The sequence below is a fragment of the Chiloscyllium plagiosum genome, chromosome 16 (genome assembly GCF_004010195.1).
Source record: "Chiloscyllium plagiosum isolate BGI_BamShark_2017 chromosome 16, ASM401019v2, whole genome shotgun sequence".
NCBI lineage: Eukaryota > Metazoa > Chordata > Chondrichthyes > Orectolobiformes > Hemiscylliidae > Chiloscyllium > Chiloscyllium plagiosum.
Genome location: NC_057725.1, coordinates 45,516,789 through 45,531,384, shown reverse-complemented (window position 1 = coordinate 45,531,384; position 14,596 = coordinate 45,516,789). Strand labels below are relative to the sequence as shown.

The following is a 14,596-nucleotide window of genomic DNA, read 5'->3' as shown; positions in this document are numbered from 1 at the left end:
TTCTTACAAACATGTATCTTATTGCTTCATCCTTTTCAATGTTTTTCAAAAGACGATATCAGTCTCTAAGGGGATTATAACCCCAAGTAATTAAGCTAAAGATTTTTGAGATTAAACTTCTGGGGTGTTGCATAAAACGGATAATACCATATCGACTGCCGTTTTTATATGACATCTAATTTTCTTTTCCACTGACTTCAATTTGAGAAACAATCCTCCACCTCCCCAGCTCCCCTAACCCATATGTTGATTTATTTTGACTCATTATATTCCCATGCTAGTATTTTTGACCAATATCCATACTTTGTATTTATCATTGTTAAATGCCATTTGGTGTGTCTATCCATGAATGGCACGGTGGCTCAATGTCCAGTACTAATGCCTCACAGTTTCAGGGACCTGAGTTTGATTCCAGCCTTGGCCGGCTATCTCTGGGGAGTTTGCACATTCTCTCCGTGTCTCCGTTGGTTTCCTCCAGGTGGTCCAGTTTCCTCCCATAGTCCAAAGATGTGTAGGTTAGGTGGATTGGCCATGTTAACTTGACCATACTGCCCAGGGATACGTAGGCTAGATGGATTGGCCATAGAAAATGCAAGGTTACAAGGATGGGGTAGGGAGGTGTGTCTGAGTGGGATGCTCTTGGATTTGCATGGACTCAATAGGCCAAAAGGCCTGCTTCCACACTGTAGGGATTCTATGTTGCACTTGCATATGAGATCAAAAACGTGTTACTATACCATCTCTCTCTACATTGCTTCTGATTTTGTGCCATCATGCAACTTTTGTTTTAATTAGAAACATTTGTTTGACATTGTGCCAGATGCTGTCTTAAAAACCAGATAAATCATAACATGGGAACTTCTTGAAACTATTCTATTTGCAACAACCTCTTTGGAAATTGAGGAGATTTTTTTGGGCAGACCTTTTACGCTTCTAAATGTATGTTGACCTTTGACTGTCACTACCTAAGTTTTTAATTTGTCCATTGGAGAACCACACAGCAGCCTTTCTACAACCCACACATCTCCTTCTGTCCCTAAAACAGTACAATGGCCAACAGTAGGCATTCCTGGATATTTTTATGTTTAAAATGAACAATTGCGTGCCACAGCTGGAAGTTAGGCTGTGCCACAATAGGTTGCAATACTATTGTTTTGAACATGCAACCTTCTAGCAACTTGCTCTGTAGCCAGAAAAAAAGCCACAGCTCCTAACGGGTTGTAAACTCCATTATAAACATTGAGAACATTGCAGTAGAATACTGGTTACTTCCATGTGCATTGGAGTGAATGTCCTATATCTCAGCAGAGTTAACCAAAAAAAGCCTCAGAATACTCAAGTTTAAAAAACATTAACCCTGATTGGAAGAGTTTATTTACACTGTAACTTTAGATGAGCAGTACATAGATCATAAAATAAATGTTCTTACAATATAATGGATACTTAACATATATAGGGCTTTTGAGAAGATATATGAAGGGTCATAATTTGCTGTCAAATAGCAGTGAAGCTAATGGTCACTCACTGTTATTTATAGGTGAATGGTTCACCAATTCTAGATGGGGGAAAGCATGACATTCACAAAATCTTTGTTTATAATGAACTGCTCCATTGCTAACTGAAGATGGTATTTTGTCTAAATCAGCAAAGAATTGAATGTAGTGGAGTGGCTGCAGTAGATAGAAACTAAATTCACCTGAGATAGTTTTGACTTGTTCATTTGAGTCTAAGCTCCCTTTTAATGAGATGATAATCATTAATTACCATCAATCTCTCTAATATGGAAAATCAATTATTGGAATTATGAAATTTATTTCTTTATTGTTGAAGATTAACATTTTAAAAAATATTTATTGTCACTTTCCTTTCTGTCCTTTTCATTTTCTCTCTCTTAATCCAATCTTTTTCTCGCTTTACTTTTCCTCCTGTATTCAATTTGGCATTAAATATGCACACTCTACTTTGCATCTCCTTCCCAATCCTTGCAATCTTACTTTCATTATCTTCAAATCTGACTGACAAATGTAGTACAAGTGTCCTATTCATCAAAAGTCCAGGTGTGGTTTCCTTCACAGCAAAGTTATCAGCTTGCATTTTCAGAAACTTGGACTTCAAAACATCAACATTCAAAATGGGCAAAGGCAAGGCCAACTAATAGCAAATGCTGTTTAATGCCCAGCTACAACAAATCATGGTGCAATATCAAGCAGTGTAATGATGGATTGAATTCAAGCTAGTTCCCAGCTCCTTCTTTCTAACTAATGTGTCATCCTCTCGTCCCACATAGGACTAACTAAACCATATATGTATTTTCAATAGCGATAAGGACAATGTTGACCTACATATATTTTATTACAAATACTAAATGCAATACAGTATTTGGTTACATGGTGACAATTTTATTCAGCGCCCTCAAACATCTTCTTTCTGCCTTCCATTCCAGCCTTCTCTTCAATGTTTTTACGCCAGTCTCCAACATCACGCAGATCCTGCAGTGGGAGTAATTTGTCAAATTTAAGGATGAAGTTTAGCAAAATAACGACTTTCAAACTTTCCAATATGGGCCAATACTACCTCACAAAACACATTTACTCACTAAACTAATCATTAAGCTATCAGAAGTTATGGATAAAATTTGTGAAATGAAACATTAAATTTGTCTGGAATCTGTTTAGTCGACACAGACAAGGGGTGGAATTAAATATCCCTGCAGAGAAACAATTGGAGGTGGGAGGGTATTTGATTGGGTAGGAGGGTGCAGAGTTGGTACATTGAGCTGATTTTCTCCTCCTTACCCAATGAGGGGAACTAAACTCTTAGACCACTACTAATGCTACCAGTTGAGATCAGAAAGGTCAGTACAGATGAAGAACTGATGAGCCAACTGAATTGCTGTTCTCAATTCTGTTCAGAACAGTGGAGAGATGCCTGAACAGTTTTGGAAGTGGTCGATTGATAATGGACTATTCTGCACAGTACTAAGCATGGATCTGTAGGACTTAATATTTGACATAATACAAAATTATCATGCAATGAAAAGCTTTGTTTTGCTGCTTTCATTGGACAAGTATATTAATTTATTGACTTAATAAAGGCATGTGATTCCATTGGCATGAAGATACAGCATTTTGCAAGTGCAAAAATTAATATTTGGAGGTGGAGAGGGAGGAAGAGATGATATTGATCCACATCTAATATAGATTTCATTGTAATTGATTGCTTGAAATTGTTTTTTAAAAGTACATGGACATGAAAAATGTAGACAAGGCCAGAATTTGTTGCCTATTCTGAATGCCCTGGAGGAAATTGGAGTGAACCAGCTTCTTAAATACGATGCAATCCATGGGATGTAGGTACACCCACAGTGCTGCTCAGAAGGGAATTCAAGCATTTTGATCCAATGCCTGTCTTTAAGTGGCCAGTGCAGAGGTAAAAGCTGTCAAAGGGAGAAATGAAATTTCAGCCACTGTTTTCAGGAATGTTGCCTTACCTTCTCCTTCTCAGTGTCCTCTTTCTTCACCTGTTTCAGGTTAGCTCTCAAGTCCATGGACACCTTGTGTTTGGAGCCCAGTAGAGCACGTAACATGGCATCAGCAGACATACGGACTCTCTTGAGTGGTGGCCTCTTGAATTTGCCTTTCAGGTCAAAGACTTTCAAGTTCAGATCATCAATCTGAAATATTGACAGAGTTCAGAATAAACATTTACCTCAAGCTCTCCTCTTCTCCACCTCTTGCTCAATCTTTTGTCTTCCTTTACGACTTTCTTAAGACTGACTAGTTCTTTAACTAAGCTTTTGGTCATCTATATCTCTCATATGGCTTGCTTACCTCCTTTGGGAGGTGCTTTGGGACTTTCATTACATCGACATAAACTATTGTTGTAAATGAGTCAAAAATATTGTTGGATGCAAATATGAGATGACCCACAATCCTAAGATTTCCTTCATTCTCATTGCATTGAAATTGGATCTGGAATGTCTTACTCATGCTCAAGAAACTTCCACAACCCCTCCCAATCCCAGTTTATTTCTTCTCATTATTTTTGCAGGGGGAACTCCTGATAGAATTTGCAACTGACTTAAAGAGTTGATCACTGCCAGCGCAGTTAAAGGGAACAGAAAAGTCCTGACAATTTTCTAGAAAATGTCATAAAAGGAGCTTTGAGAGAGAACAAGACTGTTAAAACCAAAGTTTAACACCTCATATTGACTATTTCCCAATTTAGTTGTTTGTGCCAATCTGGAACTTTGATTTTAAAATTTGTGCATTTGTGCATATCTACCCAGTAGATATCCAAATGTAACATCTTTCTTCACTGGAAACCTTGGAAACTCTGACCACTGAAAGATGGTAATGTTGATCAAGAATAAGATATAACTCAGTTTTCTGTTAGTTCACACCAAGTAATTTTCCTGTGTAAAATTGAAATTGTTGCTCTATTCTGCTTAGAGAAAATGCAACATTGATCCTGTTCGAAAGAATGCAACTTTTTTCATTGATCACACTTAGTCTTCTATTCGTTCACCACAGAACTTCATTGATTTTTATCAAGAGAATGCTTAATTAGAGAGAAACAAAAAATGATTACTTTTAGTAGGATAAAAAATGTATGAATGCGTTTGTCACAATCACTTGAAACGTTGTGGCGGACATTGTGAATATTTAGTTACACCACTACAATGCAATCATTATCCCTGTACCTTTGGGGAAGTGATTATGTTAAAAACAAGATGAAAATGTAAATACGCTGTACCAAAAGTGCATCTGTCACTGCTCTATGGTCCTTTTACTTCAATGGAGCACGTTTGACATGATTTTTCCTCAATTCATAGCTCCAAACAAGTATTCAGCAATGCATAGTGTAGAATTTGGAATATGTTATGCTTATTGCATGTAACACATATGCAAAACATACTAATTTAGCAGTGCAAGAAATTTCAACCAATCATTGTGACACATTCATTTATTGGCAGGCAGCTGCATAAGGTAGGAACTAATATGAAAATGAAAATGATGAGCCTCACACTTGTTGAAGGGCCCAGCAGCAACATTTGTTGCCTACTTGAGGAGCATTTGTTGGGTGTGTCCTGTGTAGGATTTTCCAATGGCCATGGTCATTGCCAACTGAAGTAAATTATTATAATACAGTCCGTACCTCCCTAATCCTGCACTGTCTGGTGCAGCAACCTTTGGGATCCAGCACCTGCAATAAGTTCCAGTTTTCTCTAAACAAGATGTATTTTGCAGTGCAGCAAGGAAGACCCCAGCATTTAACTGTTGGAAGGCACTTTAAGGGGACTTCAGAGTTCTCAGCATTGATCACCTCTTTCAGCAGAAGGCCAGGAGTAAGAAAAAAATTGTTTTAACAACACCAATGCTGACTCCGACATGTCACTTTCTGTACTCTAGCAAATTACCTTGTCCCAATACTACTGGATTAGGGAGGTATAAACTGTATGTAACATGAAACAAGGACAAGCAGAGTGCCCACTCCACCAGTCACCCACAGCCCTTACACAACTCCACAATCCTTAATGGGCCTGTTGATTCATTATCAGTCTATTTTGCAATTTCAAGCCCACACCAGTGATTACTTTATGACTGCCATCCATTGGTTGATTTTTTTTGTCTTTTGAATTCTGCCCTTGCTTTCAAAATAAATGCTGTACTTTATAGCTCATTAAAATGAAACAATAACATGGGTACAGGTTTAAGTGTCAAAGGACTTAATGTTTCTTTAGCGCTTTGTATCAATCTAAAATATTTTTCCAAGAAAGAACAAAACATGGTGAGGAATTTTAAAATGTGACTGTTACCTCTTTGGTGCTCTTATTAACTCTCGATTCTATGTCATATCTCTCCTCATCAACAACATCTATCTTTGCATGAAGTTTCTTGCACAAGTCCTGTTGAGACAGATGTGAGAAAGATCAACATTGCAATGTCTCTGGTTCTTGCTTTTCATTGTGCAATTGCAGTGTGGTTTAAAGCTCACTCATTTTATAACTGGAATTGACAAAGGGCCTTTTGGAAACTACATTGGGTGGATCAGTAAGTTCAGATGGGAAGAAATAATTGACTGCCAAATGGCATTGGAGAGCTAGAAGAGTCAATGTGAAGTCAGCATGAAGGAGATGAACCATTGTGCGAGTTTACACATTGAGCTTCAATTTCATCTGAGTTTTGCTGCTGTGTCATTATAGTATTTTGCCAAAAGTGGGCCAGAGGCTTTTCTTAAAAAAAATTTATTCAAAACACATGCTTTGACTGAAATAAGTTCTTAAGACAGTTCCTAAGGGAACGTTTAATGCAGCATTTTCCTCTGGGTCCTTCAGCAGAACAGAATAGAATCTCTATAATGTGGAAAGAGGCCATTCAGCCCACACTGATGCTCCAAAGAGCAACCCACCCTATCCATGTCACTCTGCATTTTTACCAAGGCTAACCAACTTAGCCTGTATATCCCTGGATACTATTGGCAATTTCCCATGGCCAATCCACCTAACCTGTACATGTTTGGATTCGGGGAGGAAACCAGAGCACCCAGAGGAAACCCATGCAGACACAGGGAGAACGTGCAAACTCTATCTAGTAACCCAAGACTGTCATTGAATCTAGGTCCCTAGCACTGTGAGGCAGAGGTGCTAACTACTGAGTCACCATGCTGCCCTGATAGTGACAGTGAATAGACAGCGAGACCTTGGAAGTAGGCCTACTTTCCCAAATAGGGCATGGGCCTTTAATTGAGAGATAGGTTATAAATGGAAATTATGGAAAAAAAAAAGCAAATTTCTTTGTGATTTGTGAATTACTGTATTCACTTTTACAGAATAAATCTTTTGGTTGTCAAAGTGAACATGGATTCGGGTGTATGTGAAAAAGCCACCCTCATAAAATACATTTGTTTTGCAAATCATGGTTTTGGGATTCTATCCTAGTGACAGCATTGATAATTAAAATAGTACAAAATAGTAAAATAGATTACTGCCCAGGCTGTTAACGGAAAACATTCTACGATATTGACTTGGCCAATGAATTTTGATACATGTTCCATAATTGCTGATAATTCAACCCTATAATCTGCTCAGAACAGGGAGAAATATAGACTGATTATTCAGAAAATGATCTTGCAACAACCTGTAACTCGGCCATTGAAAGCCCACCAGTCTGCAGATGTCCACAATGTTCTTCCATATACCTCTCCTTCTCTGCTATCCGATCTGCTTCTTCCTTCTCAAGTGCAGCTTTAGCAAGAGAGAGCAGTAAACTCTAAAATACAAATGAAATAAATCAGCCAGTTATATGCGAAACAATGAAGACATTGTACATTATAACTAGTATAAATAAAATGCATAATAGGCTGAAAAGTTACCTTCAGATGCATTTTGCGAGAAGAAGTCATCTTGGATTTTTTCTATAAGGATCCAGAAACAGAAAAAGAAACAAGGATTGGAAAGTAAATTAGAAACAGATTATTTCAAATGTTTGGCAGAGCAAAGGAACATGCTGTTAGTGTGAAGTCTCTTCCAGTCAAACAAGTCATCTCAGAATTGACATTCCAACAAACCATTTTTCAACAAACCACGCTATTTAAAAAGCCTGACATGGTGTGACCCAACACTGGATTTATTTCATATTTCTCCCCAACATGAAGCTGAATAGTTATGCCTTGAAGGGAGCTGTAGGTTGATGTATAAATTAATGCCTGAGTCCAGTGTATCAGTTTCCTAGCATCATCTCATCCTGAGCCATTTTCCCAGAGACAGGAGTGGGGGCAAGGTCTTGGCTGGCCTACACATGAACAGGCAGCCCATAGCCAATTCAATCTTTCAGCAGTAGGGTGAGATGGGAAAACCAGCACTACAGCTAGGTATTACAAGTCACTGACTTCACTGTTGATGTGATGCTCCTTCAGAATGGTGACCTGAAAGTTTTTATTTATTTTAACAGTAAAAATATTGGAAAGCCTTTTACACTCACCTAACAGGACAATCTACTGCCTTATCAGTGCTAAAGCTTTATTTGACTGTCAACCATCCTTAGATACCTGGGAAGTCTCCTCACTGATCAATTATAGGAATATCACAACCTGGTTACTTGCCACAGTGCAGACTTCTGAGAAGAAAGTCTTGATTTCTACAGATAAATCGACTCTTTCTTAAAGATCTACACTATCAAAGATGCCATTTTACTAATAATAATTTACTGTTTAAAAAATATTGCACTGCCACATTTTCACGATTTAGTGGTAATTTTATTAGCTGTGAAATTTTAATTGTCCCATCCCAACCAATTTGTATTGCACCACAGTTGAAGAGGCTGATGCACTTTTATTCAATTCAATTTTTTTTGTTAGTATAATTAACTTGAATTCAAATGTTTCATGGCAATTTAAATTCAGTTTTAAAATAGCCACAGAACAGAGATAGTATATAAAAGTAATGGTAGAATATTCGAGCCAATAGGTTGTGGCTTACTGCTCAGCTCTGTGTTAAGCATCACCTGGCGTGATTTAGAAGCATCATTGGCCATCTCTGTCACATTTAACATAACTGAAGCTAGAGGGCTCAGCCAGTTGAGCTCTTATTCTTGCCTCTTTCAAGGTCCCTCTGGGTAGTCAGCTTCAAGAGTCACAGCCATCAGTCACTCCTTCCTGCTTGTCCATATCCACTTGTTTTCTTGTACTGGAGGTATAGAGCTATCTAGCAGGTAATGACTCAGTGACCAGTTCGTCACTCAGTATGGCTTTGGACATACAGCTGTCATCCAACCAATGAAAATGGCCAAGTCAGCTCAGGCATTGTTGACTTAGCAATGAGCGAATACTTGTGGAATTAACATTAAGCAGGACTGTTGAGTTGATGCCCACCCCTGACAAGAAATGCCAGGCATATGTCTGAGACAGCAAATTGTTGGGGATTGTGGGGGCTGGATATGTGAAACTATCAACAACCTCCAGGGTCACATTGTGAATATAGCCACACCCTGGACCATGACATCTATTTTCCTGATGCTAATGGTCAAGCTAAATTCTTTAGAGGTTTGAAATAGTCTGTCCATCTGCCACCAAAACTGTTTCTTGATATGGAATTTTTGTATGGCATTCTCAGCATAGGGTAAATCTCTGCTGTGGGCATGGTTCAGCCTTTCCTTGGATTTCAGATGGGCAAGGCTGAACAGTTTTCCATCTGTTTTACAATGTAAGTACATGCCCTCAGTAAATGACCAAAAGGCATACGACTATGGTAGTATGAAGACGCAACACTGTTTGACCCACTGCAGATCTCAAAGGTTTCTAATGCAATTCCTTCAGCGTGCCCTTACTCCTCATATTTTCACTGAAAGAAAACACCACATTTCGCAAACTTAAGTGGCAGCCAGTTTTTTTTCAGCAGCCTGATTATATTATTGGTGCTCCCATGGTTGAATACTTTGGTAAGGTTGATGAAGTAATGTATAGTGCTTTCCTTTGTTCAATGCATGGTTCTTATAGCTATTGGATGGTGGTCATGTTGATTGAAGATGTACAGATTGGAACTCACAGAGGAATTTGGGGTGGATGCATTCAATCGGAATCTGCAGTCTGACAAGGGCAACATGGACAAATATTTTTCTCACAATGATCAGCAGGGAGCTGCCACAATAGTTGTAATTGCTATGTTCGTCCACGCCAGGGTCACAAATGAAGCTTCACAAATATATGGAGTCAGAACATCCTCCCTCCAGCACAGACACATTTATCCTTGATGAGTTCAAGCAGTCTTTTGCATCATTACATGCAACTTTACGATGACAAATGAATCAAAAGTTTCACTGAATACAGCTGTTGCCTGCTAGACAGGCTGTCTATGGTTTATAAGATTTCCCTAATGATGGTGATTTCACTGGAGTACAACTAAAGTAGTGTTCTACCCACCTTTCCATTGATTTGTTGTATTCAATGCTGTCCTCCAATGTCTTTATTTTTAACTGAGCCATTTTCTTTGCTAATGGGCCTATTGCGTTTTTAATCATTCATACATACCCTTGGCATTCCCTGTGTTGGAAAACATTTGGAACACCGTGAAAGTTGTGATCAGTGGCATTGGTGCAACATCTAGTAGTCTGTTGGACTTTATTTCAAGCAGCCCAGGTAATTTATGAGAATAGATCACTTGTCTTCAAAGATTCCACATGGAAGTCAGCATTTTTAGGTAACTTTACTGTCAAAATGTTACTCCTGCAGAAGTAAGCAATGTCATTCTGAGGCTGGGATTGAAGCATTTATTATAAATTAACTTCCACTTTTTGACTATATCTTACTATTAAGTGTTTTCTTCAGGTAAGGAGCATTGAAAAATTGAGACAAAAATAAATTGTCAGATAGAATAGTGCTGAATCAGTTTTCATAATAATAGAATTTGTATGTATTGTCTTGGGAACCAGAGTAGGCTGAAAGTTCAAGCCATTCATATCACTTCTGTCAAAAGTTAAATGAGCAGAGAAAGAGGATCAAATTTTAAGACCATTCTGCACTGAATGATTATTAATCTGTGTGTACCTACTGAAACATAAAGAAAGCTCTGAAATAATATTTTAACTAACAATGAAGAGTTGAAATGCTTTACAGCTTGTATTATCTCCAAACCATGGATGACTCTATCTTAAGATCACCCGATGATAAGGTAGCTAAGATTGATCACTGATTTCAACAATTGGCAATTCACTGCATCATAGTCACTGTGCAATCAGCAGTCTGCATTTAAATGTAACGTGGCCAATTTGCTGATAGCAATATGGGCAGTTTGTTGAGTGTCAGGAAGATACTATTCTTGCGACCAGCAAAGGGGGAACTGCTTAAGCAATGATATATTTTTTTGACGCCAATGGAAAACTTAATGAGTATTAACTGAATTCATAAGCTTTATTTAATGCTCCCAGTCTTGTGGAAGCTGACACATGTAGCCTGAGGTAAACTCCAGAGAACTGGTGACAACAATGAAATAATACCTTTATTATCTTGCAATTATCAGTTTGTTTAAAATAAGGCAGATTAACCTGTAGCTCCAGTTTTTGTTTCTAATGGCTGGGAAGGATTTGCATAGCCTCATAACTTGAAAGCTATGCTTGTTGGTTATATGGTTGAGGCCCTGTCTGTTCTTTGAGGAATCATTCAGAGAATAGAAATGCACACATTGTACAACCCGTGATTTATAAGGATAACCACATAATCCTCGTTTGTATTTAGTATCTGCTTCTTTTAAACAGCCTAACTAACTTGGCCTGCCACCTTTAGAGATTTATATATATATGAATCCCTGCCATGGGTTCTGGCACCCGGCTATAAAATTTGTCATTTAATTGTAGCACTTAGGCACTGAGCTCAAGTAAGACAATTATTGCCTTTCTCTCACAGTCTGCTGACGAGAAACAGAAAATGTAATTATGAATTGAATGGAGTCTCCGTCAACATGTAATGGATTCTAGTTTCAGAGCCGACCAATTTTTATTCTCTTTGCCTGTTAAGTAATAGAGGCTTCGCATGAGACAGTACCTATACCCAAGTATCAGTTATCATCTTAAAAAGAACGGGAGAAAAGCAATGGAGCAAGAACTGATCCTTCATTTCAAACATGCATGAAAGCCAACTTAATGAAAGATCGTCAACCTGAAATGGTCCTCATTCCAGTGATGCTGCCAGAACTGCTTAGTGTCATTAGTATTTTCACCTCTTATTTCAGGTTTCTAGCATTCACTGTATTTCGCTGTTATTCACTCTAATGTATGTCACTCGTAATTCATCAGCTTCAATTGCCCTACCATCACCATCTTTAGCAGCAAAGTAACATAACTTAATCTGTGCATTACATAGCTCTACACACAGCCCAGTTTTGGAAGGATGTTATTCATAATTGTTCTCATGGGTCAAGTGCAGAAAGCACAATCATTTCACATGCTCACTATTGTGTTTTACCAAAGAGAAAAGTGCTTTGCTTGGGTACATGCCGGAATATTTCACATGGGTAGCATGGATTTCTCAGCTATCTTACTGACAGCATTATGTTAGAACACAAAGTACTATTTTGAAAATGACTTGGACAGCACAATGAATGGAAGTTTGAATTATGAATAAGATTACAATCATTCCAGCAGTATCAAAGAGCCACAAACATTTTACTATGGGATTAGCACCCAATACCTTACCTCATCACTGGAAAGGAAAAGAACAACTCATTAGAATCCATACAAAGTTCAAATTCTCCAAATATCATTGATTATCACCTCAAAGATATCAGTGAAATAAATGCACAACTTTAGCTAGAGATTAGATAGTTATACAGCTTCTACGTTACAGAAACAGACTACTATATTTGATCTGTCTTGTTTATGCTGTACCTGAGTCTCCTGCCAACCTGATTTGTATAACAATATCGTCCTATGCACCGAATGTTTTCTGCCTTGCGGACTTACCTAACATCCCCTTACTAACCTCAATGCACTTGATCATAGTGTTGCACATTTTTACCATCATTGAACAAAGAACTTTCTCCTGATTTCCTATTGAAACTAATAGTAACTATTTTACATTTATGATCCATTTTTTGCTTTCTGCATAAGTGGAAGCATTCTACTTATCTTTTTATTATCTTAAATGCCTTTATCAAGTCTTCCCTTAGTCTTTACTTTTCTAGAGAAAACCGACCCCCCCTTATTCAGCTTTTCTTGATGTGTATATCTTCTCAGTACTGGACTATCCCCGTGAATATTTTTTATACCTTCTCCAATGTTTCAATGTATCTATCTAATTAGAGACTGGAATTTTGCATAGTTGTCGACATTACTCTAACCAAAGTTCAAAACAAGGATAACGTAGCCTCTCTTATCAGTTCTATCTCTCTAGAAATGAATGCAAGTGCATGGTTTCCTTTTCTCTAGCCTTACTAACGTATTACTACATCTATAATTTTTTGTATTTGTACTCCCAAAATCCTTTTTAACCACTGTCCTATTCAGATTTTCATGAAGTCCTCATATTGAACCCAAAAGGCACTGGATTTTGAATGAGTTAAATTCTGGCCTTATCCAAGCAGCATGTGGCCTGTTTCTTCCTCCTGTTAATATGTACTGACTCATTTATTAATTTTGAAAGTCATTTGTCAATTCTATTTCTATTATACAAGAAATAGTACTAATCATAATTATTTTAAACAGCAAGTAATACTCACTCTCCCATTTTGATGGTTGTGTTTTATGACCTGTTAATAAAAAAAAAATCACCAACTGAATCATTTAATTTCACATAGTAATTGTATTGATAATGTTTAATAAAATATGCCATCTATGATACTTTTAGACAAAGATGCTATTTGGCTTTGCAGGATTACTCAATTAATAAATGTGAAGGTGGAAAAGAAGATCTCAATGTTAAAGTATTGGAGACTTGTAACATTTTTTTAAAATCAGACCCAAGATGGAAAGATGAGCTGTGTAGAAACTATATCCTGAAGAATGGGAGGCATTTGAAAATGAATTTGAGAAAGTGTTTCTAAATTTGGTCAGTGTACTAAGAGGAGCAGGTGCATGTCAATGAGATCCTTAATGCCAGTCGCTTCTCAATCTCACACAGCCTAAAACCAGTGTGAAGTGACCTGAAGACAAATACCAAAGAAACCAAGCTTTTACTTTGCAAAAGTTGGAGAACATCTCCAGACTTATATATCCCTATTTCTACTGATGAAATCCATTGATCAATGAAGAAAATTGTAAAGCTTAACTGTTGAAATTGTGAAACTATAATGTACTTAGAGTAAAATTATTAAAATGTCAACATTCTTTAACATCCTTCGTTATATGTAATGATTTTTAAAAAAACCAATATGCTCAATTGGGCATATTCTTGTGGGAGAGATTATTTTTAAAAAGGTTTAAAAAAATTAACACATCAACTAATATTTACTACGTAAGTAGAAAAATATTAAATCATAACCATACACCCAATTTTGCTTCGTTTTCTGCACAAATGATCACAATTAAACTTAAACTACTTTTGGTAAACAATTAAATCAAAATATGAGAGTTTTCAATCATAAATTGTGGGCTACATCTTGAAAATATTAATATATGGCCAAAAAGGTAATTACTAAGGGGATATAGGAAGTATTAGCAAATCAAAATTAAAGCTCACCTGAGACACAGAAGACGAACAGAGGGCAGTGAGACGGGAGAGCTGAGGTGAAGTCTGGTAAGCCACGGACAGTTTTCAAAAGCAAGCAGTATAAATTGCTTTCTGTGATGGGTCAGCAAAACATGACTTTCTCTTTATGGCAATGAGTTCTCCTTAGACCAATCGACTCCAGTCTCCAGAAATACCCGAGCTGTGCTTTTAGAGTATAAATAAATCAGCTGCAAGACAGCTTCAAGGAACCGTTGAGCTGCAGAGACCTTTTAAAATTGTCTGTGATAAGGTCCACCTTCTAAAGGATACTTAATTGATTAGAATGAATAAATTGATATTTCACTGTCAGAACTAGTAGTTTTAGTCCTGCATGAACTCAGTTAATGCATTCTGGATCAGTGGTGCTGGAAGAGCACAGCAATTCAGGCAGCATCCAACA

The 14,596-nt window shown here is 37.4% G+C and overlaps 1 protein-coding gene across 1 annotated transcript; it reads right to left on the bottom strand.

Annotated features, from left to right (window-relative positions):
• Positions 1-2,333: 2,333 nt before the first annotated feature.
• On the bottom strand, positions 2,334-14,239 carry LOC122557853 (troponin I, fast skeletal muscle-like). The gene is made up of 8 exons (XM_043705977.1): positions 14,167-14,239; positions 13,208-13,237; positions 12,186-12,192; positions 7,375-7,416; positions 7,140-7,271; positions 5,819-5,908; positions 3,491-3,673; positions 2,334-2,489 (listed from the first exon to the last, which is right to left on the bottom strand). The coding sequence occupies exons 2-8, from the start codon at positions 13,213-13,215 to the stop codon at positions 2,400-2,402; spliced, it is 552 nt and encodes a 183-aa protein (XP_043561912.1). The 5' UTR covers positions 13,216-13,237; positions 14,167-14,239; the 3' UTR covers positions 2,334-2,399.
• Between the last annotated feature and the right edge of the window lie 357 nt (positions 14,240-14,596).